We start from the raw sequence: 17,277 nt of genomic DNA, 5'->3' as shown, positions 1-17,277 counted from the left end.
TGTTGAACAAGACTGGTCCCAACACCGATCCCTGAGGGACACCACTCGTTACTGGTCTCCAGCTGGACATTGAGCCATTGACCGCAACTCTTTGTGTGGGACTTACTAGAGCAGGCAGCCTCTCTGCCACATCCCTGATCAGTGCCCCTGGTAGGCAACACACCTCCCTTGAGACCGGCTCAGGCCGACAAACAAGTGCTTCTGCCCCTTTCAGTGTAGAGTCCCCTACTACTACGCCCCGCTGCTTTTTCCTGGCAGCACCAGTAGAGATCTTCTTTACCAGTGCATCAGCCGGCTGTTTCTGGCGCGAGTGCGTTTCATTAGCCCCCTACAGGACAGCAAAGCGGTACTGCGTGGGGGACAACAGATTTAGGAGGAAGCCCTTTGCTTTTGATTGTCCTTTTCCTCCTTTTTTTTTTTTTTTTTTTGTGACTAATTCCCAGCTTCCCGGGTTAACGACCTCCTTCTTTCCTTCATGAGCTAGAGGGGAGGCTTGAAGCACCTGCACAGTTTGGGCCAGGAGCAAGCATTCCTGCTTCCTCTCAGCTTCCCTGACATCTTGCAGTCTATTAACAGCATCCTGCAGCTCAGCCCCTGCTGCAGGAGGACCTCCTCCAGGGAGAACCGAGTGCAGCCCTGCCCATTGTGCACCTTTCCCTCACAAGACCAGTGCAGGCACTCTCTACACCCCAAGCTCTGCACTGCAGCCGCCCCTTTCATCAGCTCTGTCTGGTGCCTGCCAGCTCTGCCATGGAGGGCAGGAAACCAGCCCTGTCAACCTGAACTCTTTCCACTTACTCCAAAACCTGTATCCAACAGGGATCATGTGAGCAGAGCGTACTGTGCACACCACAGTCCCACATTCACAAGCTGTCTGGATTTGCACTCCACACATGAGGGGAAGAAACCCCACTGAAATCTTTATGAAAGATTCGGTCAGACAGATGAGCATGATATTTTTTAAAGCTTGCATTTAGTTTGAGTTATGTAAAGGTTAGGCCAGGGTGTTTAAGAAAAAAGCATCAAAGGCAATATTGTCTGCTTATTTCCTACAGAAGTAAGATCATGATCTGGAAAGGTAGAAGTCGAGCTGACAATTTATTACAAAGAGGAAATAAAGTAATAAAACCAAAAGGTTAACTGGCTAGAAGTACTGCTGTTAACTGATACACACCCAGTTGTTTCCGTCTCCACTCCAGCCAATGCCTTTTCTGCCTTACCTGATTATCTCTCCATACCTGTCATGAATAAACAACATACATAAATACCATTTGGCTGATCTGACATGCTGGCAATTTGTGTGCTCCAAATACAGCATCATTTTTTCTTTCTCATATCACAGTTCTCATGAGTGTGGGTGCTGCCCAAGAACACAGTGTTACCCAAATTGTTTTAAATCTCACAACGCAGGCATTGTATGCATTAACTGCATGACATTACACAGCAGTCTATCTTTGCACAGGCAGTACTTGCAATGTTCAGGAAAAATCACTTTACTTACTTGCGAGAGAAAGAAGATTTCTTGCTTCCAGCAGCAGACAGATGGACTTCAGGCGCTGAAATACTGCCCGTGCTGCCTGAAGAGCTAAAATCAGCTTCACTGCCTGGAAAGGAAAGGGGAAGAGTGAAAACATGATGGAAATTACAACACAAACACTGTTTTCAAAGCAACAGTGAAGCACAAGCATCCTTCCTTTGTCCGTCCCAGGTGAATTTCAGAAGTCACATGGATTTTCAAACATCCCTGAGGACAACTGCTGGATTTGTTCCAGATTTTCATTATTTCCTCAGAACTGTCACTTCCACAAGAGCTGAAAAAACTTTTGGACACGTGCCCTTCATGCTACAGAAGCCATTTTAGGACTTAGGTTAGGAACATTTGTTGTGACAACCTGTTTGCTTTCTCACAGCCATCAACAATTGAATGAGGCCACTCACATTCCTCCTTTGGGAGCACAGTCATTAGGAGCACACAATTATAACTGGAGATTTCTCTTGCTTTAAATCATATGCAAATACTACTTGTTGGGAGGAAAGCTGCTTCTGTTCTGTTTCTGAGATGATGTACACACACATTTATAGATGTATATATGCATAGAGACTAATAGGGTATGTGTATATATATACGCACACCTGTGCAGGTATTCATGTGTCACAGAAGCATAGTAATGTAGTACCAACAGGCTTGAAATAATCCAGTAATCATGTGTGGCTCTCAAGTGCTTCCTGGGTGCTAAATCATCTATCTGATTACTGACTTTCTATGGATCACGGATGGTGACTTTATTTGAGAGGATGGAAATAGCTCTCCAATCTCCTTCACACAGCCGGTCAGGGGGAGCATCACTGACCTGGGGATTTCTGGGTGCTGTCCCATGCGCATACACCCCTGGCCAGCGCTGCGGTTTTACCACAAATCCCAGTTCTGCTCTTTTTTTTTCCACGAGGGGGAGATACAGCTGCAGATACCATCATCCCGTCCAAGACAGATAAACCTCCAAGTGCACCATCTTCACAGCCGTAAAGAGGATGAGACATCCTTACTATCTGGTAACTCTTAGCAACTGGTCATAGGGTCAGATGTGTTTGGATTTAACACAGCATTTTCCCAGTCTCACCAGGTCTGAGACCAGCCCCATTTCCCTGTGCCTCTGGCTCAGCCCAGCCCAGAATATTCCTTAGTCCAATTTCAAAGTGCACAAATGCAAAGCTTAGCTCTTCAAAAGGGAAGGCCATCACAGGGACCTGGCTTTATCATCTCTAACATGCTCTGTACCCAGGCAAACACCCCTGATAATCAGACACAAGGCACAGAGCTGTAACCAGATCAAAAACACGCACAAGTCTGCAAGGGGAGGGAGGGAAAGTAGCAAAGCCACTTTGTGTTGCAGAGTATTTATATCATGTCTACAGATATAGATGTCAGTGACCCTCTCCTTAGGGAAGCAAAATGACCGTGGGACATAGTGTCCAAAACTGCAACAGAATTTTCCTGATAAACAGAACATTCCCATCTACAAGACTGAAACACACTCTGAATTCTGTCTCAGTACCACACTACTCCCAAATCTACTTTTCCAAGCAAGAGCCAAACAGGTAAACCCATTACAGAGATGTCATACCTCTGTGTTCACACCTCTCAACATTCCTGCCCCTGCAAGATGCCAGAAGCTTTCCACAGCCAGGTCCTGCCTGCAGCACAGAGAGCAGGAGTGCTCGCTGAGGCTTATCTCTGGGTAAACAGACCACACTGTAATCAGCCCTGGCTACCAGAAGCATTGCAAGGAAGTGAGGCTTAGCAGTCGCCTCTCGCTGACCTGCTTGCATCACAGAGCATCGCTGGGGCAAGCTGTAGAGCTGGCACTGCTGTCTGGGTCAGCAGAGCCTGGAAACAGCCACCTCCATCACTGAGCTTCCTGAGCGTGAGCTGCATTCGAGACAGGAACCGTGCCTGCCGAGCACCAGCTCACCTTTCTGGCTGCGGTTCCCATAACAGCTACACACAAACTTCACACTGAGCACAGGAGATTACTTACATTTAAAATTAGGTGTGAGGCTATTTATAGGCTCTTCGAGAACATATTCTACATCAAAGGGGTCACTGCTAGCAATGGTTCCAAGTGTGTTAGTGATGTTCAAGCCAGCTTTGCATGTGGCAGAGCTCAACAGCAGTGTTACCAGGAGACTTTTAAAATGCTTCCTCCCATTTGGTAGACATTTCTAAGTAAAGGAACGTGGCATGTATCCATAAAATATCACATGATGAAACACATCCTCCTGGGTAACTGTGACTTCTGTCTTAACAAAGAGGTGGAACTCCTTGCCTAGCAGCAGTGCAGGCAGGAGCCTCTCATCTCTCCTAATGCCATTCTCTGGGCTGATGGCACCCCAAGGGCACCTGTTGACTGTTTTGGTTGCTGTGACAATGTGATTGCAAAAGCTCACATGTAAGCCCAGCAGAGCCTGTGCTGGGCTTTTATGTTAACCATATTCCGTGTTAACCATGAAGGAGGTTGACATTTCTCAAAGCCACTAGTTTGTCCTAACTGGCCAAAATACTTGTTCAGCTCTGATCTCAGACTTCCCTGCTAACGGGACTGTCTTACCCACCCTTTCCTGCCCATGATGATACGTGTTGAGCCACTGTATTCAGCGGTATCTCATTTGAAATTCATTCATTCATATTCTTCCATGCTCCAGGCACTCAGTGTCACAGCACCAACCGCCTGCCAGGGTGATCTGACCTAGGCGTATGCTCTGATGGAGATGCTTGTGCCGCATGTAGCAGCCTTGGGAAGCTGGTTGACCTGGCCTCCCCCCATCTCACAGCGGGCTCAGTACATCAGCGTGCCCTCACCCTTGGAGTGGAGCTGTGCACTGCTCTGTGCAATGGGAGGCACAAGTCGAGAACAGCCAACAAAGTACTGCAACATTTTCCAGAACTGCTCCTTGCCTGGAATGGGTATCTGAGAAGCAGGAGTGAAATCATGGAGCATCTGGTGCTGTCTCTGCACTTTGCTTCTTGATGGACAACTACTCCAAGCTAAGAGCTTGCTGCAGACAGCATCACGCTTTGTGCTGCCTTTTATTCTGCTTGCTGCCCTGACAGCACTGTGACAGACAGACAGTTGCAGCTGACACAGAGGGGAGGAGAAGGGAGCTGTGCCACCCCATGACAAGGGCTGCAGGCAGCATGGGTGGGCACAAGCCAGGCAGAAGCAGGGAAGGCAGTGAGGCTCTGGCAGATGTGTGCTCACCTGAGCCCAGGGTCAGGGAGCACAGCTCAGAGTGCTAATGCTGTCCTGCTGCAACATGGGAGTCAGATGGGGAGCCTCCTCCTGCTGATTACTCAAGATTACCCATCCTGCATGTGATACCACTGAATTTCAAGATGGGATTGAGGGAGGGAGAAGGAGCTGCCTGTGCAAGGACAGCTGGCACTGATGTGTGTTTACTGCACTTGGGCAGTACAGCCATCACACCTACATTCTGGGTGCAGAGAAGCCCCACCTTTAACTCCGCTGCCTGCACGGCTTCAGTAACAGTGCAAGGGTAATGACACAGTGTGGTGACCAGACCACACGTTGCATTCACAGCTGTTACAGGTAGAAAAAAAGTCAGTGTATTAGGCCTACCAGGGCAATATGCAAGCACAGAAATACCACACCACGGACATATACCTATGTATGTATGTATAGAGAGGCAGTAAATACATTGCTTACACAGAGTCACACAATAACCCCCCCCCCACATGCCTGGAGAGTATGGCATCCCAGTTCGCTATTCGTAGCTATTACAGACAAGGCATTCTGGCCTCAACACTAAAATTTAGCATTTAATCTTCTATAAGAAGAAAGCTCCAACTTTCCTGTGTGGATTTTATTATCCATTTGCTATCTAAATAGCAAGACTAAAGTATGGAGAGAAAAAAAATAGTTCAAGTAATACCTGTGACAGTAACATTGACAACTGAGCAGCATAACTGATTCCCAAAACTCAGGTGCATACAAGCTTATCAATGTTTAGCCTTTCTGTGTAAGTCTTTCTTATTTGTAACTTCACCACTGTTTCATAGCTGCCAAAGCTTATAAACCACAGAGCTTACTTACCTTCTGACTCCATAACATGACCTCTTTCTATATATCAGTTTTGATGCTAAGTTTTGCATATTGTCATCCAGTGAAATAGAGCTGTAAATAAAACACTGCTGACGGATACTTGTTCTCAAATGTAAAGCACTTATGTTTGCTGAGCTTCCTCACCTTGAAAAGTATACTGTTCCACAGCAAAACCCACTCTATGCATACATGTTCACCTCTTGGAAGTAGAAACTAGAGGAGTAAGGGGTACACTTTCTCTGTAGATAGCTTAATTTAGAGACCCCATGGGAAAAGACAGGGCCTAACTGTGTAAAAAAATCTACCGAAGCCATTAGAAGCAGTTGGAAAAGTAGAAAGAATTCAGTTGCAATACCCACTATTAAAGGGCCTATATTTTAAAGAGATTTGGTTTCATTTCTTTTGAAACCTTTAACTCACAGCTGCATCTCTTGTTCCAATCTTTAACAGTATAAGCAGTATATTTCCAGGAAACACTAACGTGACTTCTTTTCTACTTAATATGAGGTTGCTCCCACAAGGTTGTTTTTGTACAGGACAAGCAATTTAGGAAAGAAAACCACACTGCTCACATGCACTGAAAAAATTAAGAAAAAGAAGCCACAAAGGGATGATGAAGTCTCTCTTTAGCATTTCAGGCCTTTCTTCAGGTAACACCCTTAAAAATTATCCATTTCAAGGGTAAAGTCTCCTAGTGGAAAATGTACTCAATTCACAGCATCAAGCTATAGCTGACAGCGGGGTTTGGTTCCAGTCTCTGTCCTTTGATTTACTTTACTTATTTGATTTACTATCACTTATCTTGCACTTACTATTCTATTCACACCAAACAGTAACTGGGTAAAAGAAGACATAATCCTGGAACCAAGGAAAAGGACAGAGAGATCTCCCCCATGTGGACAGCTCTAATATTTGGGTGAAACAAGCTGCTCCCACTTCCTCTGCCCATGGTTCAGCCTCTCCTGAAGCTGAGGTCTAGAGTCTGTGGTGGAAGCTGGGGATGCCCAGTAGGTTGCAGTGGCTCAGGAACTCTGATGAGAAGTGTGAATTTGAAGTCCTTTGGTCCAAGGAGGGCACTGAACTGATCTTTTCCTCAAGCTCTAACTGCTCAGCTGGGACCCAGAACACAGAGGTAGCAGTAGCACTGCCCTGTTTCAAAGTAATGAAATGAGTGGGCTGCCTGCCCTCACAGAGTTGGTCTAGCTCCAGCATGAAGGTTCAGAGTGAATCTAAGGCATGCATGTGGGCACACTCAGGACTACAAGTAGGTGACCAATTCTGTCTCTCTCTCTGACAGGCACTCTCTCTGACTGCTCCTGTGTACTGGTGGAGGTGTGCTCCTGCCTGTCATGCTCTGCTGTGAATCTTGGATTTTAGTACCTGACCATCCCCTTTGATTTTTACACAGCTTAGTCACTGAGATCAGATTTGTGAGTTGTGCTCCCAGAATGATGGGGAGGAGCTGGGCACAGCAGTGCCTGGCATGGTCAATTCTAAGGGTACCAACAGGCATCCCTCCCCTATCCTACTGCACTGGCTGCTGAAGCCATCACTCCCTACTCTTCAGTGGACATCTACCCGACTACTTGCCAGTGCTCCCGCATCAGACAGGTCTGTTAACCACATTTCACCCTGGAGAAGAGAGGGCTGCGTGGAGACCTCATAGCAGCCTTCCAGTATCTGAAGGGGGCCTGTAAGGATACTGGGGAGGGACTCTTCATTAGGGACTGTAGCGATAGGACAAGGGGTAATGGGTTAAAACTTAAACAGGAGAAGTTTAGATTGGATATAAGGAGGAAGTTCTTCACTGTAAGGGTGGTGAGGCACTGGAATGGGTTGCCCAAGGAATGCTCCATCCCCAGTGGTGCTCAAGGCCAGGTTGGACGAGGCCTTGGGTGACATGGTTTAGTGTGAGGTGTCCCTGCCCATGGCAGGGGGGTTAGAACTACATAATCTTAAGGTCCTTTCCAACCCTAACTATTCTATGATTCTATGATTCAGGAATAACTGGTAACCTGGGCAGCTGGAAAAGCTGCAGTTCGAGGGGATGTGAAGCAAAACTTGCAGTGTGACCCTTCATAAATTGTTCAAACCTGCTGGGTGAGGAGACCTCCAGCTCAAAACCAGACAGAAGAGTTGGGGAAAAATGGCAACACAGATCCAGCTTCCCCACATTTGGACCTAAATTTGATTTTACAAATGATCTCCTCAATTCAGAGTGCTGGCTTTGTGATCTAACCTCATTATTTGTCTTGATTTTTGCTTGCTTACTCTTCTTAGTTTGGAAGAAGAGTTGTTATCAAATAATTAAAATTTATCTCGTTAAGCAGTTTTCTAAGCTCATCTAAATATTGTAGCTTTGGTAGTAATGTGAACTCCATTAAAGTAAATTATAAGCACTGCAGATCTCAAAATGAATACCGAATGTGATTTGTGTATGCTGCAAAACCACAATCAATCCAACTCTTCTCTAAAAACACAATCACTACAAACTAATTACCGCTATTGGCTGAGAGCCATCATGTATATTCTGCATATCACTGTGATCTGGGCTTGTGTTTTTCTTAATTTTTTTAATTCATGGATTTTTAGCACAGCCACAAGCAGCTGTTGGAACAACCAGCACTGCAAGTTGTTGTTTTTTTTTTTTTTGCTTTAAGTATTTTAAGAAGATTCTTCATACAGATATCAGCTTGAACTAATTATTTTTTTGTGCTTCTGCACACAGTTTGGGTTGTTCTAACACCTTAGAAATGGCTCTCATGAATTTCCTTTTCTCAGGCTGAAATGACCTTTGTCAGGGGGAACATATGTTCATGGAGCAGAAGGGGGCGGTCTGAGGAACTTACCTTCTTGTTCAAACAAAAAGGCTCTTTGGAGCAGAGGTGGAAGGATGCTGTTTTGCTACACCAACCTCAAGGAGGTTCATATAATACACTGAGAGCTGTATAACATGATACTCAATTTGCATTTGACAGTAAATGCAAGTGTAAGTCCACCTATGGACAAGTATCTTTCATAATCAAGCATGTAGTGTCACCTCATTTTTAAACGTACCTGGCAGTGCCATTTGGTCTGTTTGAAGGGAAATGGATAGGCTGGTCAGAAGTATTTTTAGGAGCTGCAAAATGTCATCTTTGGCAAGGATGACTTAGTAGTACACAAAAAAGAGAGTAAACTCCATCAGAGACTGGGAAAACATCCCAGCCCTCCTGTCACGTTGGTGGCAGAAGTTTAACAAAGGGCTTTCAGAAGCCTCTCCAATGCATCTAAATCCGGTTCCCATACACATGGAACACAAGTAACTGGGGCACCACAAGTAACTGTGCAGGCAAGCGTTCACACCATATATGCAAATGCATGAAATCACATGCTAAACCTGATCTAGCTGAAAGCTTGTGCACAGTCACCCTTAATCTAAGACATATGGTTTTCATTATAATGCGCATAAAATTTTAATTCAGCTTGAAATGTTTTCAGCAGGCAAAAGAAAAACACTGGAAGAAGAAACATATCTAGGAGGTAACTAACTAAGCTAACTGGCAGACCCTGCATAAGAAGCAAAATTTGTCATAAGCTAAGAAAACATTCACTGTATCACACACCTTGAAATGATTACAAAATGCAGTAAGAGTTTAAGTGTCATTTCAGGTTGCAATTGCTGTCATTTGCTCCTTCTTTTTCTCAATAGCACTCTTCTCATTAAGAAGCACAAATGACAGATGAGAAGCCTGTGCTTTTTCAGTTTATTAATCCTTGCAGGTTTGTGGTCACACTGTATTCTGCCAGCTCCAGCAAACAGTCACAGCCTGCCTGGATTTGGAAAGTCAACAGCTTCCTATTAGTTACAGAATTTCAGAAGGGAGGAAGAGAGACCTGTAATAAAGTGCCTCAGTGTGGAAGCAAGACAAGGCTTGTAATACTGATAAAACATGAAACAAACCTGGCAGAATTTTCATTTCCTTATGTAATGGTATATATAAAATACACTATTGTAAAGCAGGTTTACTCTTTTGCTATGTCACATTAAAGGGAGTACATTTTAAGCTCCTTAGGGAAGTAATGTCACCCTGGAGGCTGGATTTATGAAAAGATGCAAGGTCCCCCACATTCAGGGCAGGATGGGGCAGGGATTTTGGAAGTGGCCGTCTCCCCATCTGCCACCTCACTTGGGAAGTACCTCCCATCAGTCTCAATCAGCAAAGCTTCTCATCTGTATGACACTTTTGTTTCTGGGCATGCCTAGGAGCAGGTCAGCTTTAAAAGTGTTGAACAGTGCAGTGCTTGGCTGCTGTCTAAAGACCAGGGTTAGTGTTTCACACCAAGCTAAATACACTAGGATCTATGCAAAAGCAGCCCAAGGAAAGCTCTCTTCTGCTGTCTGCTTTACTGGGAAAAGAAAGAATTCACAGGGCCAGACTTAGCTTTGAACAGGGAAGAGGCTGCACAAGATTTCCCTATCACACCACCAGGAACATACACCACATCCAGCAGTAAGAAATGGGTGAAGAGATGAGGTTCCCATACTCTCAGCTTATCATGCCCCTCTCCAGTTCCTCTGTAAATCCACCTAGCCTGGGATGCCTGTCTTCATTACCTCCTGCTGCATTTCCCACAGCTGCCACCTCCATCATGAGACTCTACCCAACCCCAGCGCTCAACACATCTGAGAAAACTAAGCTCTACAATCTGAAGTTTTGGGACAAGTTGGGCAACCTCTATCTAGTTGCTCTTCCAGATGCTAGTGTTTATTTTATGATTTTTAATTGTGTTTTCTTTATTGGAACAGTGGACTGGATGTGTATTTCTCCTATGCTCTTTCTAAGCTCAGAATTGTAAATTCAAGTGGGAACCAAAACAAAGTGAAGGCATCTCAAACACAGCTTCATCACGATTTCAATATCTAGATACATAAAAGCAAGTAACATACCACTGCTTAAATGGGCCAAATGTTCAAAATGCCACCACTACCTGCAAAGGCCTGCTTAGTTGTTTATGCTTGAGCTTTCACTTCTGAGCCCAGGAACCACCAACATACCTGATGTCTTTATAGCACTGTGAAACGAGATGAGTGAGATTTGCATGACTAAAATACATTCCCTTAGCTTTCTATGCTTAAATATAAATACAGATATATAGGACAAGGAATATACAGACATATCTGCTCAATACTGATCAAAAAGTATTTAAAGTACTCACTCCGAGGGTAACAAAAACTATTAGGTAGCAATTTGGTCACCAAAAAAAACAAGTTCAGAGAATACTGAAGCTATTTATGATTAAAGTCAAACAGAAAATTGCCTGCTTTCTGTTTGCAATAATGCTGTAATTTTGAAAACTGACAATTTTTTTTTCTTCTTTCAAAAAGGGGGTAAACCCACTAAAAAAACCTCTCCACACATTCTAAATATTTTAGATTCAATATTGTCTTTGCTCAGTCTGGAAGAAAGGTTTCCTTTAATGTTTTGGTTTGGCAGCAAACCCCCAAATCAGTTATTTGCATAGCTCCACTTTGAACATTGTAAGATGTCAGGCAAAAAAGAAATAAGGGATGTAAAGGAAAATAGAAAACGGAAATAATCTATCAATTCTTGAGTAAACATTGCTCAGAAAACAGTTTAAATCCCAAGATTCTTATTAAAAAGACATTAATAACCCAGAGGAATTCCCAAAAAGGTCAACAATAATGATAACAGGATTACAGGGCACTGTTTATGAAGGGAGATTAAGGGAATGCAATTTGTGTATTCTAAGATAAAAATGAATACTGGCAGCACTGTTTATCATGGGGAGGAGGAATACAGCTGGAAAACTGTAAAGAAAATCACGTAACAGCAACACAGGATTCATGTTATTTTATGAAAAATTACTTGAAATAAAAACTGATGGTTGGTGGGAGTTGTGCATAGTAAAATGTAGCTGGAGTAGGTTCAGAATACTTTAACTAGGGAATCAGAAAACTATTTTAAACATTGGCATAAATAATCAGAATGTAATTTAAAAGCAGAGCACACACACACACAAAATCTCCTAAGGGAAGATTCATAATGGCCTCTTTCCTCTGCGCAGTATTCTTTCTGTGGAGGTGAAGTGAGCTGAAACCCACAGAAAACAGCCAGAAGGAGCAGAAAAATTGCCGCAGTAAAACACAAATTGCAAAGCATGTTCTAGGTTGACCTCACACACATTTTAAAACAAATATTTAAGTGTGCAGTGTGTATAGCGCCACTTTCTCTTTTTTGGCTCTCATTCCACTCTGGATTAACAGAGGACAGAAAAAAACCTAGTTAAATCACAGAACCATAGAATGTTTGGGTTGGAAGATGCCTTAAAGTTCCAACCACCCTGTCATGGCAGGGATACCTTCCACTAGCTCAGGTTGCTCAAAGCCCCATCCAAACTGGCCTTGAACTCTGCCAGGGATGGGGCATACAACTTTGTTTTTAACTAAAGATCACAGCTATTTCCATCTTCCATACCTACCTCAACTCTGACTTCTAAACCCCAGTTCCCTCCTTACACCAGGTGCTCAGCCATCTTTTCCAGATGCAGGAGCACATCCCCACAATCCCCAGCAGATCTTCCTCTCTATCCAGAGGCATTTTGAGTTAAAAGATGAATTGTCTGGCACAGGTATCCCCCTGCCCCGCAGCCCGGGCACTCCCTGCCAAAGTCGCATATCTGTACCCCCTACTCACTCTGATTTGCAGTTAGAGCCGTGGCTCTGTCACAAATGAGTGCAACTCTACGCTTGAGGTTGCAGGCATGTTGCTGTTATCAAGCATGAAACTCACTTTTTTGGATGACTTTCCCACTTTCTGCACATCTGGAGTGGTATTGGGACAATTAACAGGCCAGAGAGAGAGAGAAAAAGGAGCTATGGTGTGCCTCCTTGGAACTCTGCTTCAACCCCCAGTAAAACAGTTACTAAACTAACCAAAGTGGAACAGCTTCCTTGGGAGCAGACTCTCTGCATCCCCTCAGCCTGCCCAGACCTGGATTAGCGCACTCTTCTCCTTTATGCTCAAGTCCATCCTCCAAAAGAGGCACAAACAGATCTAAATATAAATTTATTTTCCTTTTACTGAACTAAGAAACAGGGTTCTCCTTTTATTGTATATTTTTATTAATTTCCTAAGGAAATAAGTACCTAACTGCACAAGATTTGTGCCCAAGGCCTTGAATTGCAGGTAGCCTGTGCCACCAGCCCACACCTGGACAGGTCATTATCCAGGACAGGTAGGACTTGGGCTTTTGCCTTTTATTTGCCAGTTCCTCCTTGCAACTTCCTGGCTCCAGTTTTGGATGCTCCGTTTTTCCTGTGATATCTGGGTCCTTGCTGCAGCCTGAAATCTTTCGAACAAAAAGTGGTATGCATCTCAAGAGGCCACAGCCAACCTACTAATTGCTTACAGCTCTCCTAAGCAACACCTAAAATAATCTTTAGAAGGGGATGTGTTACAAATTTAGTGACACAAAATTAAAAGACTGTATTTTGAGGTCACTTTAACAGGAACTTGTAGATTTGGTTTTGATAATATATGAAACACTCCAAAGCTGAAATATTCTGTGTAGCTATTTTGCTTATTCTTGTTCAAAAGAAATATTTGGTGATTCAAACATGTTCTCCACATCAATTTAAGCATATTTGTTTCAATTCAAAGTTTAAATCTAAAATACATATAAATTCAAGCTAAAAAAAACCCAGTGCTATGCTAATCATATTTACCAAACTTTCACATGGTGGAGGGTGCAGAGGCAGGAAGGTGGGTCTGGACCCCATGAGGGCTGCGTGACCATGTCTGACCACAGCTTGGACCAGGGCAGCAATGGAGACCCTGGGCAGCCATTCTCAGTCTCTCTCAGAGCAGCAGACTGCCTTTGAGTAGAAAGAAGGAACTCGTTGAGGCGGAGAGCCCTCCCTTTTAGCTGAGTGACTGCACATTTTGTATCGTTGGCCATGAACTTTAAGAATCAGCATTGTAGTGACGAATCCACTCGACATCCCGAAGCTGTCACAGATGATGTTGGTCGAGCTTTGACTGACCTTGAACAATAACTTTCATTTAGCCTCAATTTATTGCTTCTGTGGCATTTAAATTGGTGCATTCAGCAGGACGTCCATATAGGGCTTGTTACGGAGGCACGAAGGAGCACGTTTTGGCATCCAGGAGCGTTTTTGAGCAGCGGACCGGGAGGCTTCTTGGGCTGGGTGGTGGAGCCCAGGAGCGAGGGGAGCTGGTCACTGCGGAAGTGAAGGGCCTGTCCGAGCTACGGAGGGGGGGCAAACGGCTGCTTTCATCTAAGCAGTGTAAGAGAAGGCTACAGAGAGCACCGATGGCCGCTCTGGGAGACCCCAACCACCTCAGACCGCTCCTCAGAGGGTCACAGAACGCCCTGAAAGTGTTGGTTCAGTCTCTTGTGGGAAGAATCCCGGCGATCATGGAGCACAGCCGGCAGTATACTCATCACCCCCGCGCGCGTTTTGGTCCGGGCGGAGACGTGACACGATATAGCCACCCCCAGGCGAGCGATGGGCTGTGCTGATCCGGAGGGCGGGGCGGGCGAGCGCAGGACAGTCCGGCCGGTGTGTCACAGACCGCGGCCTGGGCGTCCCGCTGGGGTCTGGAGCAGACCCGAACCTTTGGGGCTTGGGCCACCCGCTGCTGCCGAAGTGGCTCTAAGTCCTCACAAGGAAAACACATGAGGGTTTGGCATACTGGCAGGCAGGTAATGGTCTGCCCAATGGCGGAGTGTGGAGTCCAGGATGCAGAGAGGCAGAACCCCTCTAAGTGAGGCTCCTGCAAGACTGCCCCTGCCCTGCCACAGAACAACCTGTTGTCTCAATACCTACTGCCAAATAGGTCACGTCTTGAAGTGATTAAAGAGCTAGAGAAGACGCATATTGTAAGTTGTGTGCACTCCCCTCAGAACTCCCCAGTCCGTAAGGCCGATGGCCAGTGGTGTTTAACAACTGATCACAGGAAATGGAATACTAATACTGCACCACTGACTGCTGCTGTCCTGAGCATAACCACTGTAGTGACAGCAATGCAGGCTTGCTGCCCACCCCTGGATGGCCACTCTAGATGTTAAGGATATGTTTTTTTATGGTTACCCTAAGGGAAGAAGACACACCTCCATTGCTTTCACTTGGAAGAGAACACAGTACACCTTTAACTGACTCCCCCAGCAGTATAAACAATCCCCCAATATTGCCCACAGTGCTTTAGCCAAGCCAATAGAATAGTTGAGTGAACTAATGGCCTGATTAAAAGACATGCAGGTGTTTCATACCACATTTGGGATGTATGACTGCCACAAGCAGTCTTCATTGTCAGTAACTGCCATGGAAATTACAGGAACCCAAAACTTTAAGTGTTTTGTCCTCCTGGGACACTGACGGGTGACACCCTCATACCTGATGATCAGAGGAGTCAATTCCCATTGGGAACCGATGTGGGACAGCTAATGGTGAAATTGCCCTGTGTTGGCATTGTGCCCATGACCCTGGCAAACCCCAGAGGCCTAAATATGCCTGGCGAGCCCTGGACAGGAGTGGGAAGACTCACTGAATTACTGCCTAATCTCTGGCTTTAACCTAAAACCCAGTCTCAAAGGTCAGAGGCCTAGTTTTGTTTCCTTACAGAGGAGTTCATGAAGATGTGGATCAACCTGATGTGAAGGAGTACTGGCCTGCAACAACCACCAGGACCTGGTCATCAGATATGTCAAAGCCAGCTTGGTGTGGTACGCAAGGTGTAATTTCACCTTTCTACACCCTTTCTCACAGTAACACGGGGTGGAATTGGACATTTTCAAGGAGAGTCTGTGCCAACAAGTGGTGGGATTGCACCGCAGGAAGCCAGTGGGAGGTGTGGCAGGAAGCCTCAACACTAAAGAAAGGGTGTATGTGGAATTCTGAAACTGTTGATAGATGACTGTTGTCTTCACATTCCAAAGTTTATATTATGTGTCATTAAGTGTGCAATGATAAGATCAGTAACATAATTGAGAACTAATGATCCACAGCCAGCATTAAGACTTACTGAGGCTGTGCTTTCTTTTAACTTTGCAGGCAAGAGGCCTCAATTTATTGGTTCTGTGACACCAGGTTAAATGTTCTTTGACATACCCTTGTTCTTAATTACCCATCCCCCAGAAAAGGTGCAGTCTTGGAATGTGGGTTACAAAGTAGGCTAAATAAGGGAGAGCAGAAAGACAGACACATTGCACTGAGGTCACCAGTCTTCTCATCACTCTCACCTTTGTGTGATTTCTGCTTTTAAACTGACACACACTCATTTATTTTAGGGATCAGTCAAGTCAGATTGCTATCTCTAAATGCAGGTTTTCTGTTGTCTGTTTGTCTTTCTTCAAAACAACCCAACAGTGTGACTTTGTGTTAGTATACCAAGTACACCAGCAGCATTGTAAAATGTATTTCAGTGTAAGACGTAGAAGTACTAACGGGTAGTTACACAGAGCAATGAACCTTTGCATATCATAGGATCTATTCAAATTAGTACATTTTGTAACTTGTTTTTTGTACTCTGTACCGTTGTTCCTGAGCAATGGGGTCAACAGTTCTATTATTTTTCCCCGCTGCTTGCAGAAACTTGGTGCAAAGTGTGAACATAAGCCATGCAAATACAAGATACAATCTTCTTGGATAAATCTACCAGTAAAACATGTCTTTCCAATATTTTCCAGACTTCCCAAGATAAAACAAGTCCAATCATTGCATCTTTCTGCATTCAGAAAGGTGAAGTTCTTAAGAGTGAAGTATACTTCCAGAATTACCTCTAAGACAATCCTCTCTCAGTATTTGCACATAGATTCATCTGCTTTTCAAGTGAAACACATACATTTCAGAGTCAGACACTATTATTTCCACAGTGTCATACTGAAGAAAGGGAGTGAGCTGGCAGAAGAGCTATAAAATCATAAAGCCAGATGTCAGTAATACAACCTAAATCAGAGCTTTCATTTAAAATAACCAAAGTGGCTGCCTTTAGCATACAGGCACATATGGAAGGAGGGTAGCGATATGGATAAACTTGCCTGATAATTTTACACTAATGGATCAAGTAGCCACTACTCTTGTTTGCACAGGGTGACCCCAAGAATAAGTTCCTGGATATTTCGTATCCTGCAAATCTAACCCTTACACAGTGGACAGCACAAAAAAGCAGGAAGAGCATTATGTTTTAACAGCTAGACATAATTTGCAGCTAATGCTTGTATTTCTTCTCTGATCAGTTTGGCTTATTTAGCTCTAACTGTAATATTCCCAGTTACCCAGGGTCATTTCCCCTGCCTCATTTTTTTTCATTATCATCAGCTTCAACACTGATTAAAAATGTTACCAGCACCTATTGAGTACTCATAAGCAATTTAAGGCCAATTACAGTCTGCCCCACCTGTCTCTCCTAAAACTCCTGATAATCTTAAAACTTTCAAACATTAATCTGTGCAGACTTGGACATCCTACCCTGAGGGTCACTTGCTTGTGACTTAACAAATTCACCAGGAAGAAGTAGAAAAGATCATGTTGGCCACATATTCTGAGTACAATGTTACTTACTATGGCTTAAAGTTAGATGACATTTTAACTTGAATAGTGATTGTTAAAAGTTACTTTTTTTTATACTTCCAT

At 44.3% G+C, this 17,277-nt stretch overlaps 1 protein-coding gene across 4 annotated transcripts in view; it reads right to left on the bottom strand.

Annotated features, from left to right (window-relative positions):
- Positions 1-17,277, bottom strand: part of SYBU (syntabulin) — a 47,940-nt gene that overhangs the window by 12,062 nt on the left and 18,601 nt on the right. For all 4 annotated transcript variants that reach the window (XM_057408186.1, XM_057408184.1, XM_057408187.1 and 1 more), the window contains exon 4: positions 1,502-1,604. In XM_057408186.1, coding sequence (XP_057264169.1) covers positions 1,502-1,604 — 103 coding nt within the window. The remainder of the gene's footprint in view (positions 1-1,501; positions 1,605-17,277) is intronic.

Source organism: Pezoporus wallicus, unplaced genomic scaffold, assembly GCF_028554395.1.
Source record: "Pezoporus wallicus isolate ANWC-B61680 ecotype Strahan unplaced genomic scaffold, APGP_CSIRO_Pwel_v1 contig_3815, whole genome shotgun sequence".
In the NCBI taxonomy this organism is placed as follows: domain Eukaryota; kingdom Metazoa; phylum Chordata; class Aves; order Psittaciformes; family Psittacidae; genus Pezoporus; species Pezoporus wallicus.
The sequence above is the reverse complement of the archived record's forward strand: the minus strand, read 5'-3'. Positions and strand labels throughout refer to the sequence as shown.